The sequence below is a fragment of the Hypanus sabinus genome, chromosome 12, assembly GCF_030144855.1.
Source record: "Hypanus sabinus isolate sHypSab1 chromosome 12, sHypSab1.hap1, whole genome shotgun sequence".
In the NCBI taxonomy this organism is placed as follows: Eukaryota; Metazoa; Chordata; class Chondrichthyes; order Myliobatiformes; family Dasyatidae; genus Hypanus; species Hypanus sabinus.
Genome location: NC_082717.1, coordinates 84,488,787 through 84,514,265, shown reverse-complemented (window position 1 = coordinate 84,514,265; position 25,479 = coordinate 84,488,787). Strand labels below are relative to the sequence as shown.

Sequence of the window (25,479 nt, the reverse complement as noted above, 5' to 3'; positions counted from 1 at the left end):
TACAAGTACATGAATGTCATATATCATTCCACCACCACGTCATATGTGTGCACTCCACTAAAGTAAAAACGAAGTACACATTTATCTCTGAGCTCCATGTGGTTTTCCTTCAATTAGTTCTGGAGTTACAAAAACATAACAGTGCTGATGAGATATATTTGAAACAAACCCGAAACGACGACCTTCTGTTGAAGTGCAGTGAAACATGCGTGCTTTAAAAAAAATTGTAGCATGCTTTCTTCACAAGAGGGTAAAAATGGTGGAATAAAATTGCAGCATGTGGTTTATTTGGAAAAGGAGAGAGACGATCAAGTAAAAAATAGGCAAACAGCAGAAAATAGATGAGAGTGAGTACTGGGTGATAATGATTATAATTTTTTTTAGAAAAACGGATATGGCTGTCTACATCTGAAAGATAGGTGCATTTGATTGCAAAAGATATATACTGAACAGACTGAGCAGTATTCTAAAGCAAATGAAATAGCCAATGAAAAGTGAGTTCCAGTCTTGCTGAGTGCAATTGGTGGAAAAGCATACAGTTTGCATAGAGTTTTGACTGCTCCAACCAAACCAACTGAAATGAGCTTTGTTGATATCATAAAAGTAATGCAGGAGCATTTAGAACTAAAACTGTTGTTGATTGCAAAATGCTTTAGGTTTCATAAGCAGAATATAAAGGAAGGATTGTCTATTTAAGTGTATGTGGCTAAATTGAGGAGATTGTCTGAGCATTGTCAATTCAATAATGGGCTTAATACATTGAGAGATCATTTAACTTGTGAGATATTACAAGAAAATATTCAAAATTGGCTCCTAACTGAAGCACAACTCACATTTAAAAGAAAAGTTGAAATAATCAATGGAAACAGCAGCTAGAGACACAATTAGGTTGCAGTCGGGAATGAAAGTGAGCACAAACAAAATTGCAATGTCTAAATGGGAACCAGCCTGGTCAAATAAATCATATTACTATTGTGGCAGGGGCTCACATATACCACACCAATGTGGGTTTAAAGGTGAAATTTGAAGAACTTGCAGCAAAATAGAACACATACAAAGAGCATGCTGTGCAGACAAAAAGAAATGGACTGCACAGGGAGGATAAAATACTAAAAAGTCAAGTTGTAATTTCAAGAAGAGCACTAATCTGCATGCTGTTGATGACAAATCTGATACTGATGAGAGTGCCATAGGACTCAGTAGCCTTAAGAATTACAATGTGAAAATTAGCAACAGACAAGCAATATCATTTACACCAGAAATGGATGGCAAATTATTTAAAATAGAATTGGACGTTGGTTCGGCTGTTTCAGTCATTCCACAAAATGCAATTGAACGGCATTTCAAAGATACTGAACTGAACTGCAGATATCCATCTGAGAATTTATATTGTAGAAAACATCACTCCTGTGGGAATGACATTCTTAACACTGAAATACAACAACTTGTACTTGTATGTGGTAAAAGCAACAGGGCCAGCATTACGGGGTCATGATTGACTGAGGCGACTACAACTTGATTAGAGATCCATCCACCATTTACATGGCACATCCCCCAAGAAAGTCAACTGAAAGTGAATTAAGAAAGGTACTGGAAGATGCCACAGCAGTGTTCAAGGATGATACTGGAAAACTCAGACATATCAGGGGTAAAATAGTATTAAAGGAAAATAGCACACTGAAGTTTTACAAAGCCTTATGCCACCTGTGATAACGTAGCCAGTGAGCTAGTTTGCATGATTGCTGAAGGGATTCTTTCCAAGGTTGAGTAGAGACCATGGGCAATGCCAGTGGACCCAGTCATCAAGAAGAATGGATCTGTTAAGATCTGTAGTGATTTTAAGCTCACCATCAACCCAGTACTGAAAGTAGATCAATACCTTCTGAGCAGGCTAGAGGATATCATTGCAAATCTTTATAGAGGGAAACCCTTCAGCAAAGTGGATTTGGTTGAGGCCTACCTACAGATGGAAATGGAAGAAGAGTTCAAAGGGGTTCTCACCATAAACACTTGTAATGGGATTTATCACTATAATATGCTTATTTTTGAAGTAGCAGCTGCTTCAGCAGTCTGTGGACCAAGAGAAGCCCCAAGGCCGAAAGACATGTCATAGCTGTGGTTCTTTTTAGGATTTGTCAATTACTATAACTGATTCATGCCAAACCTAGCTACTGCCCTCCACACCTTGAACTCATTACTAGAGATCAGTTAGGAATGCAATGGACAAAGCAGTGTAGGGTGGCTTTCCAAAAGGCAAAGGAAATAGTGGCACTGTAATCACACTGCCCAATGAAACTTGCCTGTGATGCCTCTCCTTATGGTACGGGTGTAGTCATGTCACATGTTATGAGTGATGGAAGTGAGCGTTCCAAAGCCTTTGCATCAAGTTCCCTTACCACTGCAGAGAAAAGTATGGCACAGTTTGACAGATAGGACTTGAGGCTGGTTTGGTGTGTTAAACGTTTCAACCAGTACTTGTATGGGAGTGAGTTTACCCTTGTTACTGATCATCAACCACGAGTGCCCATTTTCGATCCACAGAGGAGCATTCCACTAAAAGCAGCTGCACATATGCAGAGATTGGCTCTGTTTTGGAGGACACAATTACAAGATTGAGTTCAAGAGGACAACTAATCATGGAAACGCCAATAGATTGTTCTGTTTACTAGGATTGTCCAGTTTAGAGGAGATACCTGAAAAATTTACCAAAGAGGACACTCCTCCCTAATGCGTGCATTACACTATGGATGCATTCTCCCTAATGCAAATCGAAAGTCACACTGCTACAGCAGAGACAAGCCAAAGGGAAACGAGAAAAAGATTCCACACTCTCTCAGGTCTACATGGCAACCCAAAATGGCTGGAATGTGCAGCAGAAACTGCAGTTCCCCCATTTTTACCGGAGTTGGGATGAACTTGCCTTCTGGGGGTTGCCTTATGTCAGAATTGAGAGTTGTTGCATCACCCAAACTGAGAGCTAAAGTGTTAGATGAGCTACACATTGGTCATATAGGCATGGTCAAAATGTAAGTGTTGGATCAACCGTTAGTTTGTGATAGATCTGCAGATCGAGCAGCTTGCACTTTGAGATGCCAGCATGTCCAAAAGATGCCAAGTGGAGCACCTCTTCATCCCTGGGAACGGCCTGCATTGCCCTGGCAGAGAACTCATGTGGGTTTTGCCAGACCATTCATGGGCACTAATTTCTTTGTAGTAGTGAATGCAACTACAGAGTGGCCAGAAGAGTTCCCAACAGCCTCCACTAGAGCCTCACACAGTGTTGAAGCCTCTTCTCAAGGACTGGTCTTCCCGAACACTTAGTCAGTGACGATGGACCACAGTTTGTTGTGGAACAGTTTCAGTCATTCCTGAAAATGAATAGAATAAGGTATATTACAGCTTCACCGTAGCACTCAGCTACAAATGGTTTGGTGGAAAGCTTAGTCCAGAGTCTAAAGAATGCACTGAGAGCAACGTCAGCAGAACACACCGCACTGACACCGAATCAGAAGCTCGCCAAACTCCTCCTTGCATATCACAAGGCAGCACACTCCACAACCGACAACAGGAGTTTACGTATCAGTCAGTAGAGCAGAACAGAGTCAATTGTTAGAAAAGGTGTCCAGAGCAGAGCAGAGCAGAGTCAATTGTAGAGAAGAAAGGTGTCCAGAGCTGTCAGAACCACTTTCTGCAGCCCCAGAGTCAGCCACCACGGAGGTGTACCCAGAACCTGAGATTGATTTTCAGCCATGTCTCTCTTGCCCAGCAGAATGACCCCCCATCCCCGTCAGGAATTACATTATCCCACAAGGGTAGGAAATCCTCACAATGATTAAATCTTTAAGCCTAAATGGGACATCTTAAAATTTACTCTGCCCTCGATGTCTGCATATAGCTGCTATATTATATAACATACTGTGTATGTAGTTGAGATGCATTCTCTATTGAGTTGGAGTTTATAGCAAACAGGGAGCAGTGTTGCGTATTTAATATTTGAGTAATATTGTAAATATATTTGATTGAGCATTCTTTGCTGTTTACATAATTCATTATGGGTTATACAATGTGTAGAAATGACGCCACACGTCATACGTACATGCCTCGCTAAAGTGAAAAGGAAGTGCATGCATTTATCCTGGGCTCTCCCAGGAGTTACAAAACATAACAGTAACACACAGCTTGGCTTTGTGACCTGAGGAATGTGTAGACTTTTAGCTGAATGCTACAAGGCTACTCTTGCTGATGGATTTCAGTTCCATCTTGTCCATGTAATGATACATACTGTTGATGATACCAACTAATTGAATAAAACCAGTTGTAATGGCTAGTGAAATGTCTGATCATTGATTTAAGGTAATGAATACTTGCTGAAGTAATAACTCTTATTGTTTACCTCTGAGTCATTCACATCAATGTTCATCAGTGCCGGATGGTACCAGAACATTACTGATCTTGTCTCATAGCCAATCCCTCAAAGCAGTACGTGACTCGTGACAAAGTCTCAATATAAATTTGAGACTGCCCAGTTAGTTATTCATGTAATATTACTAACCCTTGGCTGATATTTGACATTCTTACCCACCCTCCATGATGAACAGGAAAGATTCGGGGAATTGGAGAGGGACAGGACATTGATATCTTGGAATTCCTGCTTAACATTTTAATGCTCAGTCATCAACAGTGTGTTGGCACGTGGCCTAGTGGGCAAGGCATCAGACTAGTAACCTGAAGGTCACTGGTTCGAGCCTCCGCTGAGGCAGTGTGTTTGTGTCCTTGAGCAAGGACAGCACATTGCGCTGCGATGTCACTGGTGCCAAGCTGCATGGGTCCTAGTGCCCATTGGACAACATCAGTGGTGTGGAGAGGGGAAGGCCTGCAACTTGGGCAACTGTGCACAGGCAACAGGCCTGTGTCCCATACTACCGTGCCCAGGCCTGTAGGCGCAGATCTCAACCATCAACAGTAAAATTGCTCACCACCATCAACAGTAAAATTTACCTATGGAAAGGGCGATGGCTCATTAGCATACTTAAAACTGAAAGCTGTGAATGTTGGACGAAGTGCATTCAGTTGATCAGATAGGTAAGACATGTGTCACTCTGTTGCCATGTCGATGGAATAAGACATGGTTCAGCACAGGAATGGGCCCTTTCGCTCATGGTGCTGCCCAACCAATTAAACTACTGATTAAATGCATAACTAAACTAATCCCTTTTGCCCACACATTGTCCCTGTAACAATGTCAATATCTAGATGTGCAGAACTACGTTAGGAGGAGATGTGAGAAGAATAGGGAGAATCAGTAATTCTTGTGACTGGTTCTATTTGTGAGGACGCAGTGGGGCTGATATGTGAAGTAATATAAAGGTGGTGGGGGGGGGTAGAAGCAGGAATTCCTCTTGAATGTAATGATAAAATATTTCTCCTTTCATTTGAATTTACTTTGTATTTCCCATTCGGCAGAAAAACAGGTAGTCAAATGGACAAATGTGAGAGAGGAGGCTGCTGCTGTTTACCGTGGCCATCGGAATAGAGGGAGGCTCTGGAGGGCATGGATTGAATTGGAGTGGGACAGGATTCAGAAAGGATGAGGGTGGGCAGGAGGGTAGGGACCAATTTTATATGGTCTTGGCCTCAGGGACTGGTTTTTGAGAGATACAAGGGCAAGTTTTGGATGGATGTTGGGCGAGGGATGTGTTTTCCAGAACAGGCTGGGGGCTCTTTTTGGGAATGGGGTGGGTTTCTGAGTGGTGCAAGTGGTTGATTCAAGCAATCAGCAAGTATCACTCTGTGTAGTGAGACTGTTGGCAAGGAAAAGCTGCTGCCAGGGCAAAATTGCAGTCAACAGGTTGAGTTGCAATGTCGAAAAAGTGAGTGCAGAACTGAAGGCATTACATTTGAATAGGCGCAGTATACAGAATAAGGTAGTTGAATAAGCACAGTTGCAGATTGCCATTTCACATTGTGGGCGTCGCTGAATCGTAGCTGAAAGAAGATTATAGCTGGGAGCTTAATGCCCAAGGATACACTTTCTATCAAAAGGACAGGCAGGAAGGCAGAGGGATGGTGTTGCTCTGTCAGCAAAAAATGTAATCAAATCATTAGAAAGAGGTGACATAGAATCAGAGGGTGTTGAGTCATTGTGGGTAGACTATGATGTGAGTTATGTACATACTGAGCTGCAAGCAGTAGTAAAGATGTGGCCTACAAATTACAATGGGAGATAGAAAATGCATATCAAAAGGGCAATGTTGTGATAGTCATAGGGGATTTCAATATGCAGTCATATTGAAGATAAGGTTGGTGCTGGATCCAAGAGGGAGAATCTGTAGAATGCCTATAAGATGGCTTTTTGGAGCAGCTCATGGTGGAACTCACTAGGGGATCAGCTATTCTGGATTGGGTGTTGTGTAATAAACTGGAAGGAGTTTTGAGGAGGATGGTGATTAGCAGAAGAGAAACAGATGAGCTCTGAGAGGCTGAGGAAGCTGTTTCATTGTTATGTATCCCAAGCCCAGGAAAACCAGTGCAACGTTTTCCTTTTGCTGTAGGTTCATTTTCAATATGTTAAGGGATGGTGTGTCTGGCCTGCTGGCAGATAGTCCCTGCCCTAAATGACCTGAATTCTTTTCAGGGTGGAAGCTGCCCAGTTGGCTAGTCCCTGCTGCGCTGCTGGAAACTTAAAGGCCTCCAACTTGGCGCCTCCAGAGGTGGCCAACCTGCCTCCACTTATGGTTCTTGGCACCCAGAGTGTCAGGAGACCTCTGCCTGAGCAAGAGGATGGGAAGGAATGAGAACTTTGGCTTAAACTGGGATTTGAGTGGAAAGTTTTGAAATATGTTAAGTACTGGTTTACTTGTGTTAAATGTAACTGCTTATATCTAACTAATATAAAACATTAAAACATTTCTGATCTGGGTTATTTTATCATCATAAACAAAGTTATGAAGCTAACTTCCAAAGATGGAACACTAATAGGTTTTTACCTGTACTTAACATGCTTTGATAAAGACCCTTGGGTCTTGGGGCCCCTTGGTTGGCTTTTGTCATATTCTTTCCCACACTACAGTTTGTACAAGGTACAGGTGAACATATAGAAAATTACAGGATCTAATACCAGAATACTGTACATCCCCATGCCACAAGGGGTTGTGTGCCTTAAATTGGTCACATCACAATCTTCAGTGACATAAACCTATGACAAAAGTTGATAATTGTTGATCCTGTCACAATTAAGTTTTTTTTCTCATAAATTCCATAAGTGAATCTTTATTCTGCATTTCAGAGTTTTTAGTAGGGATTTGTGAATTCTGTAAAGGTGGATATCCACTATGTGAACTGCTGGAACACAGGATTACATTCTACCACCCAAGCAAGATGTCTTCTGTTTCCATACGAAGCAGCAAACATTGGTTTAAATGTTTTTGTTAATATTAACCTCCTTCTTTATAATCTACCCATTACGCCATGGCTCGGACCTTAAATTTTATTCATCCTGTGCAACAATGTTGTGACAAATTTAAACTGCCGAATGGCATATATTGTAAAATATTCACAAGCCGCCTGGCAGTTTTACGTGGGGTGATTGATAAGTCCGTGGGCTAAGGTAAAAGGAGATGAGTTATTAACTTCAAACTTTCTGCATTATCACTCAGAGTTGAACTGCACGTGCACGTAACGAGAGCATCTTGGACCTCCAGGTGGTCCACAGTAGGGGTGGCCTAAGTTTGTGGCCTAAGGTGGAAGGAGATGAGTTATACTGCTCGTTTCATGCACATGCAGGTCAACTCTTTGAGTGAAAATGCAGAGTATTTGAAGTTAATAACTCATTGCTTTCTACCTTAGGCCATGAACTTATCACGACCGCTGGACTAAGTGTATAAATGTAGGAAAAATAAATGTGCTAGGTTTTCTAAAATTGACTCCTTCTACCATAAACCATGAACTTATCAATCACCCCTCGTATCTTCCAAGAGATGGCCAGGAAAATTCAGCTAGAAGAAATAAAAATAGACCAATATAATTTATTTTTTCCCATCTCTCTACTTACTATCTGATCAGAGATACCTGCTGACATGCCAGTCTCCCCAGGGTACTTAACAGGTCCATGATAACTCACTACTTCATCTTTAATCTTACCAGTGCCATTTACAAATTGCAGGCATAAAACACTTGTCCATGTTTCTAGGCTAATGTTCTTGGCCATCAGATTGAATAGAAATACAAGTTAATTTAGCTTGTTTATGGGTTAAAAAAAACAGTTTTTAAAGTTTTAGTACCCTGCTGATTTAATTTTAAATCGATGCCCAAAGATCATCATAACACTACATTTTCACCTTGTTCTCTGATAACTCCTAGCAGTATCAAAACCTACGAAAATGGAAGAAAATTCTGTAATTCTGTAATTAGATGCATCTGAAGAATACGAACAAGGGAAAAATTGGAAATAACAGGCTCAACTATGTTAAAACAAGTTGGATAGTTTTCTTTTTCATTATAACATTAAAGTTGTATGATTTTATTTGCCAGCTGTTTCAGCTTATTTCATGTCTTGCTTCCAATGAATCAACTCTTGGAAATGCAAGAACTGCCAATGCTGGATGTCTGAAACACAGTCAAAGTGCTGGAAATACTCAGCAGGTCAGGCAGCGTCTGTGGAGAGAGGAACAGAGTTGATGTTTCATGTTGATTTGATCTGATGAAGAGTTATCAACCTGACAGTATGTTATACATTTAATATCAAAATAAACTCTTGTTTTGCTTATTCCTAATTTTTGCTTGTTTAGAATAGGGGTAAGTAGGATGTTTGAGCCTTGTCCATGAGGAGTGGTCGCATTGTCAACCTGTGAGCGATGCTGGGCTGCTGACCTCCTGGGCTCACTGATGGGACCAGCTTAGAAAAGGAAGAGCACTGGTTCGACAGATATTTTACTGAGCAACTCATATTGCCGTTATTACGACCTGCCAAGAAGCTGAAAAATTATCCAATGGGCCAAAGTAGCCAGCAAACCAAATAGGCATTGCATACCAAAGCCGTTTGTCCTTTCACGTTGAAAGGAGCTGGATCAGTGGAAGTTGAGGCATTCACTGAACCAGCAACTGTGCGACTGTCCCCTCCCCACTCCTTCAGCACCACTGACAGCTGCAAGCTCCCCGCCTTTACAAGGGCAAGCAGGTCCACCATTAATAAGCCAGACCTCAGCAAGGTATTTAATTGTGCCTGTTCTGCTTACTTGTGTGAAGACCTGAGACTCACTGGAGTCTTGTGATGGATGGGGTGTAGTGGGGGGGGGGGCAGCTGTACAACAAGGCCTGATGCAATGGCTTACATCAGCTTGGGGTAGAATAATTGAGTGGGTGTATGCTCAGCAAGTGGAGGTAGACAGCCCATAATCTTTCTATACTCGCCCATTTGAATGTTCCTTCTGACAGCCCCAGGGAAATATGGATTATAAAGAATTCTAAAATAACTAATTGAAAATAAAATTAGATACCAAAATAAACAACTTTAAATATTCTAATTGAGACAATTTGTTTGTTCATATCTACTAGAATTGTACAGTTAATATGAATAATTGTTTACTCAATTGCTATTCAGGACTTAAAAAACTTGTGTTTGAGGATGATGCCTTTTTAAAGTGTGTGTGTGTGTGTGTGTGTGTGTGTGTGTGTGATCAGAGTGACATGAGACTGGCCATGGTGAACAACCACTGAAAGAAGTGTCCCTCCTTTCCACTTTGGGGGACCATCTTGCAATCCAGCCAGGAAACAGCACTAATACGCATATTTTGGATTTAAGTCATCTTTGGTGTTCCTTTTTATATTTCATGAGGCGCCTAAAATAACCCTGAAACATACACACAAAGTTTGTTTCAAATTTTAAGAGGCTTTATAAGTATGATAACCATCGGGGGTGGAGTTTTTGAGATTGATATAAAGAATTTATAGTATACACATTGACTGGGAGAATTTGTCTCAAGCTGCATTCAACCTGAACAGTAGTTTCTCAGCTGATAAGGCAAAGTGCAGGATTATGAAATTTCTCCTTATTTATGTTGTGTTGGGGTCCCTGAGGTTTTGAAACTGTTGGAATTCTCAATTCAAAGTTCAAAGTAAAATTTATTATCAGAGTACCACATAGAACTGTGAGATTCTTTTTCTGCAGGAATACTTAGCAAATCTATAGAATGGTAACTGTAAACAGGGTCTGCAAACTGTAAATGACAGGAACTGCAAATTGTAAACAAATAGCAATAAATAACGAGCATTAAATAACGAGTTCTTAAATGACTGTAGTTATCCCCTTTCGTTCAAGAACCTGATGGTTGAGGGGTAGTAACTGTTCTTGAACCTGTTGGTGCAAATCCTGAGGCTCCTGTACCTTCAACCTGATGGCAGCAGAGAGAAAAGGGCATGGCCTGGATGGTGAGGATCTTTGACGATGATCGTGCTTTCCTACAGCAATGTTTCATGTAGATGTGCTCAATGTTTGGGAGGGTTTTACCCATGATGTACTGGGCTGAATCCACTACCTTTTGTAGGATTTTCCACTCTAAGGCATTGGTGTTCCCATACCAGGCCGTAATGCAACATTCAGCACACTTTCCACAGTTTGCCAAGGTATTTGATGACATACTGATCCTCTGCAGTCTCCTAAGGAAGTAGAGGCACTGGTTTCTTTGTGATTTCTTTGCAATTATATTTATATGATGGATCCAGGACAGGATAGCGACACCCAGGAATTTAAAGTTGCTGACCCTCTTCACCTCTGATCCTCCAATGATTACTGTCTCAAAGACCTCAGTTTACCCTCTTCTGAAGCCTGCTACTGTTTGTTGGTCTTATTGACATTGAGTGAGAGGTTGTTGTTACTACACCATTCAGTCAAATTTTCAATCTCCTTCCTGTACGTTGATTCATCTCCATGTTTGATACAGCCCACAACAGTGGTATCATCAGCAAAACTTGTATATGGTGTTGGAGCATATTCATTGGTACAATCCTAAATTAGAAGTCTTGCATTTCTATAGTGCCCATCATGATATTGGGACATCCCAAAGTTCTCTACAACAAGTAACGTAGTTTTGAAATTTAGCCACTGCATTCAAAGAAGACTCAAAATAGCAAATTACGCATAACAAAATCACATAAATCACAGGATGTTAATGGACAGATGCTTGGACACAACGTAAGTAAATTGGAGCCCAGGCAAGACCTCTTGATTCAAAGTAATGTGCTCTTTATATCGACTGAAATACTTCTGTTTGGTGGCTTCTCTTATGTGGCCTTTGATAGGTCGAAGCTGTCTCGGTAGTGCATTGTGGAATCTGCCTGGATCAGATCTCTGCAGTGGGCCCTGATGAATATTTGGGCATGAAGTGACAAGTATCGTCGGTCAGAAGGTGACTGTCTACAGCAAGACATTCAACTGCATTTGCAATGTTGAGTCACCCACCAGCAACACCTTAGGAGTCACTATAAACTAAAAACTCAACAGGATGAATCACATCAGTACTGTGGTTACAGGAACAGACCAGGTAATGGCCATGCCGTGATGACTGTATCACCTGGACAGGTGCAACTCCAACATCACTCAAACTCTGCACTGTTTGGTACCCTTATTTCTTCATTGATGTCAATTCTTGACACCCACCCAACTGAACTTTGGAAATAACCTCCAATGAAGGCAGCTCACCATCATCTTCTCAAGGGCTATTTAAGAATGGGAAATAAACTGTGGTCGTGCCAGTGGCAATTTCCTTGAAAAATGAGTAAATTAAAATATGTATATATATTGTTTTGTTAAAGATGCTATGACCATCAGCCAGATCTATTTGGACTACAAACTGTTCATATGTTTGAGCTGAATGGATTTAACCATGTTCCACAGATTGCAAATATACACTCTTATACATATGTCAGTCCAGCTATTGGGGCTTGGTGGGCTGTTCATTATTTCACAGTGCCCACAGTCCCTACACTTCACCTAGGACCTGTATCTCTGCATTTGCTCGTCATGCAAGGAGCACGGAATGCTGGAAGAGCTCTCAGCCTCAGAGGGTGATAGAAGTCACTTTGATTTGTTTAAGGTGCTGACTTAGCACAAAGCCCTTTTCCTGTGTCAACCCTTCAGGGCCTAGCAGTCAGTGCTGTTGTATTAGCAGTTTGGGTTCAATCCAGACCTCTGGTGTTATTTGAGTGTGGAGTTCGCACATAATTATCTCATTTGTCCTCTCAGCTGCTATGAATTCCTCCTTTTTGTTGGTTGGTAGCTTAAATGGTACCCTGTATTTTGGCTTTGTGAGGTGCAACAGGTAGTGGCGTGGAGGCAGGGGATTGCATGAAGCTTGTGCAGAATGAATATGTACATCTAATTCCCGGTACTAATAGATTTGAATGTTAGCCAAGGCATCAGAGGATGTGCTTTGAGCCATATTATAGTGTGGGTAGGTGGTGAGAGAATCAGGATGGGATTGATGGGCATGTGGCAGGGAATATGTTTCTGGGATAGAAACGGGGAATGGAATTGTCGTGGGAGCTGCCATAGTACTCATGGGCTGAAAAATCAAATATGTTGTAATCAAATGAGAAAATACAGAGATGTTAATTGGCCATTGGAACTCACCCTGTGGTATAAGTATGTGACAAAAGGGCTAAAGGGAAGCTGATAGTGTTGTGTGAGTGGATAAACAGCAGGGTAAGGGAATTGATGGAAGCTGGCTGTACCCAATAGGTAGGATAGTCTTTTATAAGTAAGAAAATAAAGTTGAGGACTTCTGTTGTCTTGATCACGTGCACTTGTGCTTTGGGAAAATTGTGATCAAATGCCAGAACAAATTTGATGGGCCGAATGGCTTAATTCTGCCCCTATGTCTTATGGCCTTCCAATGTTAGCTGCTGCTGGATCATAAGGTGATGATGACAAGAAGAAAATTGTCCATGGATATTTAATGATGCCACTGATGCTGTGGTTCATTCTGAAACAGGGACATTTATTAAGGGCAATTTCAACCTCATTCACCTGCTGTAATGTGAACAAAGTTGTTGGAGAGATGCAGCTGGTATAATAATGGCAGTTTTTTATTTGACAAGATGAGTGCATTCTCTGGAGGAAGAGGCATGTTCAACTCAATATTACATGGGATTTTATATGCTAAAGTTCAAAGGACAATTCTATATTTACAATGTATCTGCAATGCTTTCTTTGAATTACATATGAATTTCACACCTCCTTCTTCTCACCCACACTCCAGACACCCAAAACAAATGTTAATCAGCATTTTTCAACTACCTGCTGTCCACTGTTGTTCAGGGCTGCATTTCAAATTTAACCTACAATCCACATTCAGGTCTTAGGTTGGTTGCTGAAGTTAATATTTTGCTATATACTCTGTCCGGAATATGCCCTGACACACCAATCAAGAAAGAGTACAACACTGGCTTCTCTGCTTCAGACTTTAATGTGGAACTTTCCCAGGAGTCACTATTAAATACGAATGACTTGATCAAAACTGAAATACTGGCATAGATATAGAAGCCTTTGTCATCATCAATTGATTATTTATTTCCATTTTATTAAAAACCTAAATCCTGAACGCAGATTTCCTTTTACAGGAAAACAAGTGTCTGAATGGCTGCTGTGCTAAGGTGGGGAGTTTGTGAGTACGGGAATAAACTTCCTTATCTCGGGTTACTGTCATTCTGACTGATTCATTGATGCTTTATTAAAAGCAGATATGGTGCTCAGCTCTAGGCATATTCTTTGAACATTTTTATTACTCTACTTTATAGCTGTCTACTGCGGAAACAACGAGGATGTCTTGTTTCTGTCAGGGTACTGTCGCTACATTTGAGTTTTATAGCCAATGTAGTTTGCTTGCTCTTACCAGAAGAAGAAGACTTGTCTTCTATCTTGATTATTATCTCTATTGACTTGAAATGTCATGCTTTTTAAAAATTTGGATCTGTGCACTGCACAATTTTGGCTGATCTTCTAAATCTATGCCAGTTGCTACAATACTGGAAGGGGGACCGGTACTTTCAGCAGCTCTGCTTTTTTTGTTGTGATGACATGTTCTGTTTATCCAAACTCTATAAAATAATATGACTATAAACAGACCCAGAAGCTTCTTCTAGTAATGAAGTTCAATAATTAGTATTTCGGGAGAATCCACTCTTCTTCCCAAGGGCACAGATTTCATGTGGCTGGTTATAAAAACAAGCAAAGAGTGAGTAGTCGGACCAGTGCATTGTGAGTTTTATTGAGTTCTCCAGAGTTTACCTCCAGTTTAACGAATGTGTTCCCACTCTTAACTTGTCAACATCATTCTCTCCTGCTTTGCTGATGTAGTAAAATACTTTAAATGGATTACCTCAGCTGCTCCACAGGGGAACAAGTTCCACACTCTCACTGTCCCTGGGTAAAGACATTTTCCTGTGACTGTCATTAGTATGCTTTATGGTTCCTGGTTTTGGACTCCTCGCAGTTAAACCATCATCACCGCATCTACCTCATGGAATACCTTTCATCATTTTAAAGGTTATCCTTTGTGTTCCCCCCACCCCTTGTTCTAGAGGAAAGAGAGCCAGCCTGTACCTGATTACCATCTCTCAGTTTTGGTGTCATCCTTATAAATCTATCCTTTTTTAACATGTCCTTGAAAGTCTTGGTATTTTTTTAGTAGGGAAACAAGAACAATTTTGAGTACTCAAAGATGGTAGGGTATGGTTCTACCAGACTGCTATGATCTCCAACACACAAGGTGAATGATTTTTATCTCTTTAATCATCGACAAGATTTTTCCCTGACATTTCAGGGCATTAGTGGAGTCAGTCTACATCCCACCTTACCTTTGCAGCTTTTGATCATAAAACTGACTGGGGTTGGTGGTGAGTGGTGATGGGGGGTGGGGGGGATGGACATTGATGCAATGATTAGGAAATCATGTGAGTTAATTTCTTAAGTCTTTCCACAAATCATCATTTGCCAGTTCCAAAAAGGGATTTGCTTTTACTGACATTGAAATCACAGCAGGAGCGTGGCAAGAATCAGTTTTGGGGTGAAGAACAATAATTTAGCTATTGATAACTGAATATGCATGTCAAGACATTGGAATAAACAGTGAAATGTGCTGTTTTTGCATCAACGACCAGCACAGTCTGAGGATTGTGCTGGGGCAGCCTGCAAGTGATGCCCATATCTCACTAACCCTAACTGTGCATCTTTGGAATTTGGAAGGAAACCGGAGCAGCTGGAGGAGACACACGTGATCACGAGGAGAGCATACAAACTACACGTAGACAGCAGCAGGAATCGAACCCTGATTGGTGATTGCTGACGCCGTAAAGCGGTTGCGCTAACAACTACGCTACCATGCTGTCGGTCAGCTAGACAAACTTAAGAGAGCTTAATGAGCAGGTGATGGGACATTGAAAATAATTTCACATTAAAGTGAAAATATTGAGTACATTTGGGCCTACCTGGCTGAGGAAGGAGAATCCAGAATGGTTGGACCTAAATTGTACAGATTCCAAGAAGAGAAGGGAATTTGCTGGTACTATTGCCTTGCACTAGTTTGTAGGTCTAGAACTGCATGTTGTTTGTGACAACTAGAGCACTACCTGGAGCTGGTTCAGATGGTTCCTGCAAGCAGGCTTCCAGCTTGCAAGTTATATCCAATACTGCACTGGTTACAGAGCTGTAAATGCCCCCACCTCTGCTCTCTGGGCTACGTCTCCCAACCCACAGTGTATACTTGCAATGAGTATCAATCTGATGCGCCGCAAATAGTTTCATAGCATTTTGCAAAGAGATGTATTGGTTCATGCTTCTCCAGTGGTTATCTATGGGTGGGCTTGGTGGGGTACTGAGACTTCATTGAGGGCACTTGAAGCGATTGCTTATATTGACCCTGGTAATTTGGCACAAAGAGGCATGCCTGCAGACTGCAGTCTCTTGAATGCTGTTAGCACAATCCAGCCTGATTACTCTATCTGATAAATGGTTTGGACCTTTGTAAGTTGCACAGTGGCGGGAGGCTCAAAATGCAAATTGTAGCAATTCCCCATTCTAGTCCCTGTCCAATAATCTTAATGCTGCTGAATCTAAAGGTTAGGGCCTCCCACGTGTGAGTGAAGGAACGATCTCATTAGCCTAAACACAGATGCACACCAGGGAACTGACAGAAGATATGCTGCATCTTCGACTCTTTTCCCAAATCAGAAGCTGATGATAATGATTGTGTACATATTTTCTATTGCTATCCTGAACCTCAGCACTATTCCCCTGTTGCTCCTGTTCTTTCCAAGCCCTGTTCTTGTCCATTGTTAATCCCCTTCTCTCAGCAACTGCCTCTGGTGCTGTAATCCTCTCGAGCCTTATGCGTTCCTGATGAAGGGTCTTGGCCTGAAACGTCAAATGTATATTCCCCTCAATAGGTGCTGTCTGTCTTGCTGAGTTCCTCAAGCAGTCTGTTGGTGTTGCTCAAGTTTTCCCTCACCTGCAGGATCTGTTGTGATTACGAATTCTTTTACTCTCTTGATTTTCATCACTCCACGTCCAAGAACTGTCTCACATGTTTGAAATTCCCTGCCTGCATCCCTCTTCCTCACCTTTTGAGATTTTCTTCGAAACCAACCTCTTTGATAAAACTTTTGATGAAGTATCTGACCATCCCCTTCAGTCACCTGGTGCCGAATTGTGTTTGATAATGCTCCTTAGGATGCTTTCTGCATATAAGGCACATTGAAATGTGGGTTTATTGGTGTTGCTTGAAATAAGTATGGAGTGGTTGACATTTACTTGTGATCTCTCCCTTCATTCCAGGACACAATGACTACATGTGCCCTGCCACTAACCAGTGCACAATCGACAAAAATAGGAGGAAAAGCTGCCAAGCCTGCAGACTACGTAAATGTTATGAAGTGGGCATGATGAAAGGTGGTATGTAGTCTTTGCCTTTTAGTTTTCGAGTCACCTGTGTTAAGATTGTAAAAGGGGAAATGTTTTGACTTTTGTTTTTAGTCCTTTGGACAGAATGGGTGTCCAGGACAAAATGTATTCAATAGGTTCAATAGGTACATTTAATGTCAGAGAAATGTATACAATATACATCCTGAAATTCTTTTTCTTCACAAGCATCCATGAAAACAGAGGAATGCCCCAAAGAATGAATGACAGTTAAACTTTAGAACCTCAAGAGCACTCCTCCCAGCTCCCTCTCCCATGCACAACCAGCAGTAAGGCAACGACCCCTCTCCCCACTAGCAAAAAAACATTGGCGCCCTCAACCGAGCACTCAAGCGTGCAGCAAAGCATCAATAAAGATACAGACTTGCAGTACCCCAAAGACTACTCGTTCACCCGGTAATTTGACATACCACAGGCTCTCTCTCTCTCTCTAATAGGGGAAAAGGAGGCATACTTGTTTCACAGCGAGAGGGGAGACATAACAAACAATCCATGATGTTAAAGGTCAGTTGCGTTGCTCTTTCTGAGCTCTGTGCCCAGAGAATCGGCCCTGAAGTCCAGGTCCCCAGACACACAGCCGGCAACTAACCCACTGCTCTCAATGTTCTGCATTCTCCCACGATGCCCCAGTCAGTCTCCAGAACCATGTAAATCTGGTACGCTGGTCTTTCAGGCCACGTCCTTGGGGTATCAAAAGCAGCCGGTCGTGAAGCCCTGAGAGCAGGTCTCACTCCCACAAAGAAGTCATAGTGTAACTCCAGGTCAGGGTCTTCAAAAGTTGATCAAGCTCTAGTGTGACTTATAAGCCTTTGCTCACAGGATAACATCCAAGTCAGATGGTCATGCCTTATGGGTCATGAGAATAGTTGTAAATTTACTGCACTAATTACTAAGAGGACTAAAGATGAAGAAATATGAGTTAAAATCCTACCACCACGGCTGGGGAAACTATTAAAGTCACATAACATGGAAATAGGCCTTTTGGCCTAACATATCTATGCTAACCAAGTTGTCTATTAGAACTCATCCTATTTTCTTATGGTTGGCCTTTTTTCTTCTAAAGCAGGGGCTCCCAACCTGAGGTCCATGGACCTTTTGGTTAATGGGAGATGTCTGTAGCATAAAAAAGGGTTTCCTATGCACCTTTCCTAGGACACCAGTGCCAGTAATGCTTAGGGAATTGTTATAAAATACCATCTGGTTCACTACTGTACATAAGACCATAAGATACAGGAGCAGAATCAGGCTATTCGACTCTGCCATTTCATCAGATTTGTCAGGCAAGATTTTCCTTTGAGGAAACCATGCTGACCTTGGCTTATTTTTTCATGTGCCTCCAAGTACCCCAAAGTCACATCCTTAACAATCGACTCCAACATCTTCTCAACCACTGAGGTCAGACTAACTGGTCTATAATTTCCCTTCTTCTGCCTCTCTCCCTTCTTGAAGAATAGAGAGATATTCACAATTTTCCAGTCTTCTAGAACCATGCCAGAATCTAGTGATTCTTGAGAGATCATTACTAATACTTTCACAGTCTCTTCAGACACCTCTTTCAGAACTCTGGGGTGTACACCATCTGGTCCAGGGGACTTATCTACCTTCAGACCTTTCAGCTTCCCAAGCACCTTCTCCCTAGTAATAGCATCTGCACTCACTTCTGCCCCCGACTCTCGAACATCTGGCATACTGTTAGCGTCCTCCACAGTAAAGACTGATCCAAAATACTTATTCAGTTTTTCCACTATTTCCTTGTCCTCCATTACTACCTCTCCAGCATCATTTTCCAGAAGTCCAATATTTATTCTCACCTCTCGTTTGCTTTTTATACCTGAAGAAAGTTTTTGTGTCCTCTTTAATATTATTTACTAGCTTACCTTCATATTCCATCTGTTCCTTCATCAAGACCTATCTCGTTGCTTTCTGTTGGTTTTTAAAAGCTTCTCCAAACCTCTAACTTCCCATTGATTTTTGCTCTGTTATATGCCTTCTATTTGGCTTTTATGTTGGCTTTGACTTCTGTTGTCAACCACAGTTATGTCATCCTGCCCTTAGAATACTCCTGCTTCTTTGAAATATATCTACCCTGCGCCTTCTGAATTGCTTTCAGAAACTCCAGCCATTACTGTTCTGCTGTCATCTCTGCCAGTGTCCTCTTCCCATCAATTTTGACCAGCTCTTCTCTCATGCCTCTGTAGTTCCCTTTACTCCACTGTAATACTGATACATCTGACTTTAGCTTCTCCTTCTCAAGTTTCAGGGTGAATTCGATCATATTATGATCACTGATTCCTAAGCGTTCCTTTACCTTAAGCTCTTTAATTAATTCTAGTTCATTGCACAACACCCAATCTAGAATAGCTGATTCCCCTACTGGCTCAACCATGAGCTGCTCTAAAAAGCCAACTTGTAGGCATGCTACAAATACTCCTTTTTGGGATCCAGCATCCTGAATTTTCCAATCTACCTGCATATTGAAATACCCCCTGACTATCGTAACATTGCCCTTTTGACATATAACCATATAACAATTACAGAGCAGAAACAGGCCATCTTGACCCTTCTAGTCCGTGCTGAACGCTTACTCTCACCTAGTCCCACTGACCTGCACTCAGCCCATAACCCTCCATTCCTTTCCTGTCCATATACCTATCCAATTTTTTTTAAAATGACAAAATTGAACCTGCCTCTACCACTTCTACTGGAAGCTCGTTCCACACAGCTACCGCTCTCTGAGTAAAGAAGTTCCCCGGCGTGTTCCCCCTAAACTTTTGCCCCTTAACTCTCAACTCATGCCCTCTTGTTTAAATCTCCCCTACTCTCAATGAAAAAAGCCTATCCACAGCAACTCGATCTATCCCCCTCATTATTTTAAATACCTCTATCAAGTCCCCCCTCAACCTTCTACGCTCCAAAGAATAAAGACCTAACTTGTTCAATCTCTCTCTGTAACTTAGGTGCTGAAACCCAGGTAACATTTTAGTAAATCTCCTCTGTACTCTCTCTATTTTGTTGACATCTTTCCTATAATTCAGTGACCAGAACTGTACACAATACTCCAAATTTGGCCTCACCAATGCCTTGTACAATTTTAACATTACATCCCAACTCCTGTACTGAATGCTCTGATTTATAAAGGCTAGCATACCAAAAGCTTTCTTCACCACCCTATCCACATGAGATTCCACCTTCAGGGAACTATGCATCATTATTCCTAGATCACCCTGTTCTACTGAACATGCATTTTCTATCTCCTGTTGTAATTTCTAGCCCACATCCTTGCTACTATTTGGAGATCTGTATATAATTCTCATCAGGGTCTTTTTACTCTTGCAGTTTCTTAGGTCTATCTACAATGAGTCAACACCTTCTGATCCTATGACACTTTCTAATGATTTGATTTGATTTTTTTACCAACAGAGTCACCCCATCCCCTCTGCCTACCTGGCTGTCCTTTCGATATAATGTGCATCCTTGAATGTTAAGCTCCCAGCTATAATTTTCTTTCAAACATGATTCAGTGATTCCCTCAACATCATGCATCTGTAACTGTGCTTCAAGTTCATCTACCTTATTCCCTGTACTGTGTGCATTCAAATATAACACCTTCAGACCTGTATGTCCTTTATGATATAGAGATCTGTAGTCCTGATCTGCTTGGGAATATATGTGACCCTCAACCTGTAATAATTAACCAGAACCCAGATTCTGAACTGGCAAACTACTGTAAACACGAGCAGTTCTGCAGATGCTTCAAGTCCAGAGCAACACACAAAATTGTGGAGGAACTCTGTAGGTCAGGCAGCATTTTGGGCAAGACTGTTGCTGAGCAACTCGATCTCATCCTCAGGCCACCTGAATGCACTGCTGGAGTGCCCACCATTCGGACTTTGGGGAGACAAGGTGCCACTTTCATGCTGAGGGTACCTATCATTGTGTGGTACACAAACCGTGCCCACGAGTAAACTTTGATTAGACTAGCAACTAAAAGCTGGGAATCCATTAAGACACTGGGTCATCAGCAGTGTCTAGTTAACTAGTACATATTTCTCATTTGGCCAGTGCCGATGTTAAAGTTCATTGAGGATGTAGAAAAGTATGTTATGAGCAGCAACAGCAAAGGAGTGCTAACCTGATGAAGCTTTAATACAGGACTTGCATGCATGCTGCACCAAGCAATTGTGAGCCTCTAGCCAATTTGTTCCCCATACATATACAACAGTTTGCAGTTGTGTATGTGCTCAGGTTTGTCTTGATCTCAGAAGCCCATCCTACCCCAAAATAAGTATGAGGTTATCCACTTTGGGAGTAAGAACAGGAAGGCAGATTATTATCTGAACAGTATAGAGTTAGGTAAGGGAGAAATACAAAGAGATCTAGGAGTCCTTGTTCATCAGTCACTGAAGGTGAATGAGCAAGCGCATCAGGCAGTGAAGAAGGCTAATGGAATGTTGGCCTTTATTACAAAGGGAATTGAGTACAAGAGCAAGGAAATCCTTTTGCATTTGTACAGAGCCCTGGTGAGACCACACCTGGAGTATTGTGTACAGTTTTGGTCTCCAGGGTTAAGGAAGGACATCCTGGCTGTAGAGGAAGTGCAGCGTAGATTCACAAGGTTAATTCCTGGGATGTCTGGACTGTCTTACGCAGAGAGGTTAGAGAGACTGGGCTTGTACACGCTGGAATTAAGGAGATTGAGAGGGGATCTGATTGAAACATATAAGATTATTAAGGGATTGGACAAGGTAGAGGCAGGAAATATGTTCCAGATGCTGAGAGAGTCCAGTATCAGAGGGCATGGTTTGAGAATAAGGGGTAGGTCATTTAGGACAGAGTTAAGGAAGAACTTCTTCTCCCAGAGAGTTGTGGGGGTCTGGAGTGCACTGCCTCGGAAGGTAGTGGAGGTCAATTCTCTGGATGCTTTCAAGAAGGAGCTAGATAGTATCTTATGGATAGGGGAATCAAGGGATATGGGGACAAGGCAGGGACCGGGTATTGATAGTAGATGATCAGCCATGATCTCAAAATGGCGATGCAGGCTCGAAGGGCCGAATGGTCTACTTCTGCACCTATTGTTTATTGCCTATTATCTAAAAGTGACAAGAGTCTGCAGGTCCTACACAGGATCCTTCAGTGACATTGAAATCCTAAGAACTGGAAAGCAAGTATATCATTCAGCATGATTCATATCATGACTAATATCTCCCTAAGGTTCTCCTAATAACATAATATTCAAACTCCATGGCACTCAATATCTGTGAGTATTTCCAGGATCCCTCGACACTCGTTGATATTTTCCTGCCATGCCCTTCCTTCTCAATGATATAACTTCACACTTCGAAACATAGAAAACCTACAGCACAATACAGGCTCTTCGGCCCACAAAGCTGTGCCGAAAATGTCATTACCTTAGAAATTACCTAGGGTTACCCATTGCACTCTATTTTTCTGAGCTCCGTGTACTTATCTAGGAATCTCTTAAAAGACCCTATCGTATCCGCCTCCACCACCGTCACCAGCAGCCCTTTCCATGCACTCACCACTCTCTGTCTACAGTATATCATTAAGGATCTCTAGATCATAAAACTTACCCCTGATATCTCCTCTGTACCTACTTACAAGCACCCTAAAATTGTGTCTTCTCGTGCTAGTCATTTCAGCCCTAGGAAAAAGCCTCTGACTATCCACACGATCAATGCCTCTCATCATCTTATACACCTCTATCAGGTCACCTCTCATCCTCCGTTACTCCAAGGAGAAAAGGCTGAGCTCACTCAACCTAGTCTCATAAGGCATGCTCCCCAATCCAGGCAAGATCCTTGTCAATCTCCTCTGCACCCTTTCTATTGTTTCCATATCCTTCCTGTAGTGAGGCGACCAGAACTGAGCACAGTACTATGTGGGGTCCGACCAGGGTCCTATATAGCTGCAACATCACCTCTCGGCTCCTAATCTCAATTCTACGATTGATGGAAGCCAATGTTCCGTACACTTACTTAATCACACAGTCAATCTGAACAGCAGCTTTGAGCCTCCTATGGACTCAGACCCCAAGATCCCTCTGATCCTCCACAGTGCCAAGAGTCTTACCATTAATACTATATTCTGCCATCATATTTGACCTACCAGAATGAACCACCTCACTCTATGGGTTGAACTTCTCTCTGTTCAATTCCATTTCCACCTTTCTGCCCACTTGATCTGGACACTGATGTCTGCATGAAACTCATAGCACTTTCTTTCACCAATATACAGTCTGTAAATGTTGTCCTCCTTTGCACTCTATTTAACTTATGCTCCCTTACTTTGAAGTCAATGTGTGCTACAATATACAAGATTTCTGTCACTGGTCCTATGGAATCCCAGTGCCAACTAGCCATTAAACCATTTTTCAGCCATTGCTCCTTGTTCTCTCCCACTAAATAGATTTCAGATTTTACTTACCAATTTCCTTTGGACCTTTGGCTTTTACATTCTGGATCCTTGCCATATGGGAGTTTGGCAAACACCTTGATTGAATCCATGTAGACTGCATTGACCTCTTCTTATCACCAACTTAAAAGCTGCAATCCAAAGTCAGACATGACAAGTTCCTTAACCTGTCCCCTCCTAATTGGTAACTTGTGTCTTTCAGGACCTCTGTCCCACCAGTGCTGATAATCTGACTGGTCTATAATTAATCATTGCCCCCTTTTTAATCCATGATACCAAGGTTCTTTTAACCCTCTGGCGCCATGCTTGTGGCTATAAAGCATTGAAAAATTAAGTTCAGAGCTTTCACTATTTGCATCAAACTTCTGATGCAGGGTCCAAAAAGTTGCCTGTTTCATTTCCTACAGATGCTACTTAACCTCCTGTGTGTTTACAGACTCCCAACATTTGCAGTTTTTTTTTGCTTTGCTTGACTCTGTTCTCTCATTTTTGTAAACAAGGAGGAAGGTATATTAGATACCGGCATGCAGTCGTCAATTGTTTAAGCCCTGCTAAAGATCACGGCAGCATCCTCCTCATTGATGTAAAAAGAGCATCTCCTGAATTTCTAGACAGTTCAAAACCACAGTGGGTTAACTGGACATAGAAGCTTACAAATTGAGAGCAGGCGTAGACCAATTGACCTGGCTCCCACATTCAGTGAGATCATGCTGATTGGGATAATCATTCCATTTCACACTGTAGTGGAATTAACTGTGGAAACTCTACAGATTTTTATGACGGTGTGGCGAGTAGTGTTTGCTCATGGACACAGGTTTTTATTTCTGATTTATTTAAGTATGTGAACTTGAATTACCCAGCTGCCATGTGGAATTTGTCCTCTCATCCAATTTTGTGCCTCGCTGGTCCAGACACTTATCCACTAAGCTACTGCACCTGTGCATGTACTGCAGAGTTGGTTCTATGTTAGCTCAGTTCAGAAGGGGACTGATTAATTCATGGTCTCATTCTCCTTGTAACATGTTTTTCACTGATCTTTAAGGAATTTAGAAGCACAGCACTTTTAAAATATGATATCAAATAGCTGGGGGTGAACTCGGTTTTTATACAGTCCTTTTGTTGTGGGTACAATCATGTATTGAGTGTTCTTTGCCTTTTGAGTTTATTTGCATGCCTCCTCTCCTATGGCTGTTGTTAAGATTTAAAAAAAGGGCTGAAGTGCGAGCTAGCTCATTCACTGGAATAGCAGCCTCCTTTCTAAAGCTGCTTTAGCTGGACCAGCAGAGCTGCTGGACCTCTCGACTCAGATGGCTCACACTGGAAGAAGTAATACTGAGAAAAGCCAAGGGGCTGGAGTTGGGCTGATGTAGCTCAGGGATGAGCGGAAGATAATGAAAGGAGAAGGGGACCAAAGTGCACAGTGAGGGACAGAGAGTGGCATGGTGAAGTGGAGAGAAATTGGAGAGAGAGAGAGAGATAGAGAGAAAAATAGAGAGAAAGGGGGAGAGGGAGAGGGAGAAAGAGAGAGGGAGAAATAGAGAAAGACGGAGAGAGAAGGGGAGAGGGGAGAGAGAGGGAGAGAGAGAGGGAGAAATAGAGAGAGACAGAGTCAGAGAGGGAGAGGGAGAGAAAGGAGAGAGAGAGAGAGAGAGTGAGTGGTGTTTTGCATTATATCTCTATGTAGTTGTGATGCCAAATTAATAATTGTTAATGAAAGCAATCATTTCCAGCTCTTTAATTTAAAGTTTACCTTTAAGGAGAGAATACAGTATATATTTTCATTTTATCAAACTTTCTTATGATAGGGCAGAAGACAATGTACTGAATCTGAGTTGGTAGCACTTACTAAACTTTTCCTATCCACATACCTGTCCATGTACATAAAAATTTTTGTTAATATACCTGCCTCAACCACTTCCTCTGGTGACTAATTTCATATAGTGACAACTCACTCATGTGAGAAAGTTGCTTCTCTCACCTGTGGCTTATGCTCGCTAGTTCTTGATTCCTCAGCCCTGGGGAAAAAGACAGTGTGCATTGACCCTACCTATATCCTTTATGACTTTATACACCTTTGT

At 41.8% G+C, this 25,479-nt stretch overlaps 1 protein-coding gene across 3 annotated transcripts in view; it reads left to right on the top strand.

Moving 5' to 3' along the window:
- esr1 (estrogen receptor 1) overlaps positions 1-25,479 on the top strand; it is a 199,325-nt gene that overhangs the window by 67,962 nt on the left and 105,884 nt on the right. For 2 of the 3 annotated variants that reach the window (XM_059986333.1, XM_059986331.1), the window contains exon 3: positions 16,826-16,942. In XM_059986333.1, the coding sequence (XP_059842316.1) occupies positions 16,826-16,942 (117 nt within the window). The remainder of the gene's footprint in view (positions 1-16,825; positions 16,943-25,479) is intronic. The other variant, XM_059986332.1, reaches the window with a different exon arrangement.